Source organism: Brachionichthys hirsutus, chromosome 23, assembly GCF_040956055.1.
Source record: "Brachionichthys hirsutus isolate HB-005 chromosome 23, CSIRO-AGI_Bhir_v1, whole genome shotgun sequence".
NCBI lineage: Eukaryota > Metazoa > Chordata > Actinopteri > Lophiiformes > Brachionichthyidae > Brachionichthys > Brachionichthys hirsutus.
Window position 1 is genome coordinate 192,396 of NC_090919.1, and position 5,079 is coordinate 197,474.

General features: G+C 58.5%; 2 protein-coding genes and 1 long non-coding RNA gene across 3 annotated transcripts in view; 2 read left to right on the forward strand and 1 right to left on the reverse strand.

The window, feature by feature from the left end:
- Positions 1 to 32, forward strand: part of LOC137911657 (atrial natriuretic peptide receptor 1-like) — a 9,768-nt gene extending 9,736 nt beyond the window's left edge. Inside the window, 1 exon segment of the mRNA XM_068756037.1 lies at positions 1 to 32. This exon segment is cut by the window's left edge and continues 443 nt beyond it. The gene's annotated coding sequence lies outside the window, so the exon portion shown is untranslated.
- Positions 33 to 476: 444 nt separating this feature from the next.
- On the reverse strand, positions 477 to 2,061 carry LOC137911616 (uncharacterized). Its single transcript, XR_011106122.1, has 3 exons — positions 1,877 to 2,061; positions 876 to 998; positions 477 to 664 (listed from the first exon to the last, which is right to left on the reverse strand). It is a non-coding gene; the product is annotated as an uncharacterized lncRNA (long non-coding RNA).
- LOC137911658 (E3 ubiquitin-protein ligase Topors-like) lies at positions 2,060 to 4,917 on the forward strand. Its single transcript, XM_068756039.1, is given in 6 exon segments — positions 2,060 to 2,099; positions 2,230 to 2,309; positions 2,646 to 3,904; positions 3,906 to 4,391; positions 4,393 to 4,685; positions 4,688 to 4,917. Coding segments are annotated over 6 exon segments (2,388 nt in total).
- Positions 4,918 to 5,079: the final 162 nt, after the last annotated feature.

Genomic DNA, 5,079 nt, shown 5'->3' on the forward strand with positions numbered 1-5,079 from the left:
AGAGAGGCGCTGCTGGGACTGTTCGCCTGGCTGTGGGGGGGGGGGGCGGGGGGGGGTTAACAGCTCTTCTTAGAACATGAGCTCTGAAATCAGAAACAGCCTTTTGATCTTTTCCTCCCCTGCCGCTCCAGGCTTCCATACTGTCCGATCAGGACGTCCCACTTTTTAGAGAAAACGTGATCAGATTCTGGAATAAATATTTGTGTTGATGATTATGTGTAAATCTGAGCTGCTGTTAATTACCACACACACACACACACACACCTGTGCCTTTGAAGGGCTCTCTTAATAGAATGGGTGCACGCCTCTCTCTCTCTCTCTCTCTCTCCATCGCTCGCCCTCCTCCGCTCATTGTTCAGGACATTAACACATCTGAGGACGAGCGTTAATTACCAGCCTTAGTTACCGAATACATCACACACACACACACACACACACACGGACGCATCGGCCAATCACAGAGGAGGACCCTGATGTCAAAATAAAGGCTCTTTAATGTGAGATGGAAATAAAACGACATCAAGTTTAAGCAGAGTCCACCAATCAGCTGCAACCCAGACCTCCGATGTCCCTGATTCAAGTCCCGGTCTTCTACCCATAATCCTCTCTGTCCAGGTGAGAACATCCATCTTCTCACTCTGGTGGGGGTCCAGAGACACCAAACCTGAACCGGTTCAGACGGGACGGGGAGAGGAGGAAATGATCAATATATTGATGCTAACTGCTCGGCTGTATGGGGATGACATCGTCAAGCTGACCCATGCATTGTTGCCATGCCAACCACCACATTCTCAGCTGACGCTGCTGTCGTTTCTGCACTGATCAAAGAGGTTGAGTGAATAAACAATCAGCTGATCATCAATAATAAAACTCACTGCTCCAATGGGATGTCAGTCCTCTTGGAGGTGGGCGGTCCTCTTCTCCAGCAGCCAATGGGATGTGATCCTGCTGGCATAGATGACATAAGACCAGGACAGGATGCTGACGGTCAGCAACACCTGAGGGGAGACAGCCAATGGGTGAGCAGGTATAACAGGATGCTGACGGTCAGCAATATATTAGCGATACAGACCCCCATTACACAAACTGTCGGCACTGTGTTGGTCACTCAACAGCGACCTCTGCTGCAGATCTAAAATCGTTGCAGGTAAACAAGATGGAAGAATTTACATGCTGTTCATTTTCATTTATTCATTTATTCATATGCACAATAATAAACAAAATAAAAACATTACAAAGGCAAATAATAGTGGAGCCGAAAGGGCTTATATAAAAACCCTCCCCTCAGGTCCAGATTACAACAAAATCAACCAATAAAAGCTGCAAAGCCAACATTAGCCTGTGAAATACGTCGTCTTTATTCCATTGCTCTTCTCTTACGGTGCTTAAATATCATCTTTGTATAAAATCATTTTCTCCAACTGAGTGAAGTTCTTCATGAAGGGTTCACATTTTGCTTGTTTGTGTAAATGAGAGCTGGCAGGTAAACGATAGCAAATCAGGTAAACGATAGCAAATCAGGTAAACGATAGCAAATCAGGTAAACGATAGCAAATCAGGTAAACGATAGCAAATCAGTCTGTAATCAAATTCAGTTAAAATGTTTGCGGGATTTTATTAACCAAAGTGTTCAATCACATGAAATAACACACCAGCATGTTAACGATACAGACCCCCCCCCCCCCCCAGCATGTTAACGATACGCGAGAGGCATGAACTCGTTTCCATTAGCACTAGCATGTGGCTAGCTGGCCAGTCCGCCGTTCACGACGTCACGCAGCAGAAGAACGTTTCATCAGGGCTTCGTGAACCTTTGAGCTAAACGGGCTAGCTGGTGGCTAGCTAGCTGCACCGCTAGCAGTGAGCTCTGACGTACCACAGAGGAGATCCTGTCCAGGTTCCGCCTGCTGAAGGTCCACATCCTCCTCCTCTTCCTCTTCCTCTTCCTCAGCCCGTTCAATGATCACAGTTTGAACCTGACACTCAATAATAATAATGACATTCTTCTTCTTCTTCTTCTTCTTCTTCTTCTTCTTCTGCTGCTGCAGGTGTCGTTCTCATGTCGGACCAGTGGGGGCAGCAGAGCGCCGCTCGGCTCCGTGGAAGAAGAACGCATCATCTTTCTCTCTCCCGTCCCTGCTGTGTTGCTGCGGACCGGACCGGACCGGACCGGACCGGACCGGACCGGGTCGGACCGGGTCGCTCGTGGTAAATGTCTCCGTTTTTCAGGGACATTTCTGTGTAAACGAATCGGAGCAGCGGAGCCTGGCGGCCCGGAGGAGCAGCGACTCCGGGAGTCTTCCGCTCAGGCACGGAAAGCTAACGAGCTAACAGTGTTAGCGTCGTAAGAATGTCTCAAATGCTTGTGTGTCTGTTTCCGTCGTCGAGTTGCGCTGTCCTCCAGACACACAGTCTAGTGGTCGATCAAAGTGATTGGATGAATGATTGGACCTGTTCGAACCGAGAGGGGGAGAAACGATCGGGGCTACGTGCTAGCAGCGCGAGCACATGCTAACAGCATAGCATCATCGTTACTGAAATGCTGCCGGCTGTTCGTTAGCTCAGTGCTAGCAGCGCGGGTCCAGGTACAGGTGTGTGAGGTCAGAGGTCAGACTGTAGTCTAAACTCCCATCCATCCGTTCCAGGTGATGACGCCCATACGGATGAAGCTGCGTGCTCGTCGGCGTGGCAACGAGGCCGGTGATGGCGGCCAGCCGGAGGAGGGCGAGGAGCGCAGCAGGAGGAAGAAGAAGAAGACGGCCGCTGCTCCCGTCGGCACCTCCTCGTCTCCTCCTTCGTCCTCCGCCTCGGCGCGGGCGCTGATGGCGGCGGAGGAGGCGTCGCCCGACTCCAAGTGCCCGATCTGCCTGGACCGCTTCAACGAGCCGGCGTACCTGGAGCGCTGCCTGCACCGCTTCTGCTTCCCGTGCATCCGGGAGTGGTCGCGCAGCAAGGCGGAGTGCCCGCTGTGCAAGCAGCCGTTCGGCGCCATCCTGCACTCGGTCCGCGGCGAGGACGACTTCAAGGAGTACACGCTGCGGCCGCCGGCCGCCAGCAGCGGCGTCGCCGCCACCGTCGCCATGGTGGCCGCCATGGCCTCGGCGGCGCGGAGCAACCACCAGATGAGACTGATGCTGAGGAGGCACCGAGGGGCCGGCGCCGGGGAGACGACCACGAGGAGGCGGAGGAGCGGCGTGTGGGCGTGGTACCTTCATACTCCTCCTCCTCCCCACCCCCCCGTTGCTGAGGAGGACAGCGATGGAGGAGACCTGGAGGAGCAGGGGCCGAGGGGAGGGGCTCCAGCGACGGAGTACGGGGTCATATTTGAGGGACTCGGGGAGGCGGCGGCGCCGCTGGGCGGCGACGACCGGGAGTCGCGGCGGCTGATGAGTCGATTGGCGGCGCGGCGGCAGCTGCAGCGTGAAGGCGGAGCCATCCGGCGGCTGAGGGAGCGGGAGATGGTGGCCTTGCGCCGCGCCCTCTACCGGTGTGGCGTGCAGGTGCGAGGCGTTGCCGGGGTCACCGGCCCGGGGCGACGGCAGTATGACCTCACGGCCGAGAGCTTCCACCAGAACCCCGCCCACCTCAGCAGGCTCCGCCCCTGGCTGCAGCGGGAGCTTACAGTGCTTTACGGCGTACACGAGTCGCTAGTGGGCGTCGTCCAGCGCATCATAATGGCTCGGCTTGCACGCCACGGCCTGGAGGACACGCCCACAATAGAGGAGGAGCTGCGACCTTTCCTATTGGCCCGTACCGAACACTTCCTGCATGAACTGCTCAGCTTCGCACGCTCGCCGCTGAGCCTGGAAGACTACGACCTGCAGGCGGTGTACGAGCCGCCGGCGCCGGCGCCGGACGGCCCGGACAGCGCCTCCGACGGCAGCTCCGTCATCGCCATTTCAGAGGAGGGGGGAGGGGGAGGAGGGAGGAGAATCGCACCAGAGGACGGCGGCCGCTCATGATGACATCATCCACATTGGAGGCTGTCTCAGCCCGCCGGCCTGGGATGACGAGACTCCAGGCCCCTCCTACTTCAGCCCCGCCTCTCAGGAAGCTGCCAATGAGGGGGAGGAGGAGTGTTTGATCGTTGGCTACAAGAAGCCGCTGGCGGAGCGGACGCCGGAGCTGGTGCAGCTGTCCTCCTCGGAGGACGGGGGGGGCGGGGAGGGCGCCCTCCCCCCCCTCGCTCACGCCCTCCTTCCCCGCCTCTCCTACACGCCCCCCATCCCCCCCTCCACATCACGCTCCCATGGAAACGGGCTTGACGGCGAGGCCGGTGGGCGTCGCCCTCGCGGACGCTCCTGGTCCGACAGCTCGGACCGAAGCAGGAGTTTTGTCTGCTCGCCGCTGGGGGAGAGCGAGCAGCGGCGTGGAGACGGAAGGCCGCCCCCCGGGGGGGGCGAGGGAGGAGAGGAGGACGAAGAGGAGCAGGACAGGTCGGGAGAGGAAGAGGGGCACGCTGTCCAATCCCAACCGCTCCATCTACCCCGCCTTGATGCGCCGGCGCTCCCGCTCCTCCTCGCCGCTTCACTCAAGGGAGGGGGCCGGCTCGCCGCCGCCGCCCAGCCCGTCCGACTCCAGCTGGGATTACCGCTGTTCCCGTGTCTCCCCCCTCACCTCCTCCTCTTTCTCATCAGCTTCTTCCTCATCCTCCCCTCAGCCGTGGTCGCGGAGGCCGCCGCCACTTCGGTCTCCACTGACGACCGCAGCGGCGGCCGCCATGTGGAGAAACCCGGTGGGAAGAGGAAGTACAAGAGCCGCCACCTGGACAACGACAAGGACCCCACCTGGAGGCCGAGCAGCGGCCCCCGCGAGGAGAGGAGGAGGAGGAGGAGGAGGAGGAGCAGGAGCAGGAGCAGCAGGAGGAGGAGGAGGAGGAGGAGGGACGTTCACAGCGATCCGGGGGGAGACAGGTGAAAGCAGACACTTCCTGTTTCTCTTTGTCAGGTAAGAACTGCTGACATCATCACTGTAGCTCCGCCTTGTTTCCCCAGGGAGGGGCGGAGTCCCAGCGTGGAGATCATCTACGAGGGCGCCTGCCTCTCCGGAGCCCGCCAGCGGCGCAGGGACCGGCAGCGC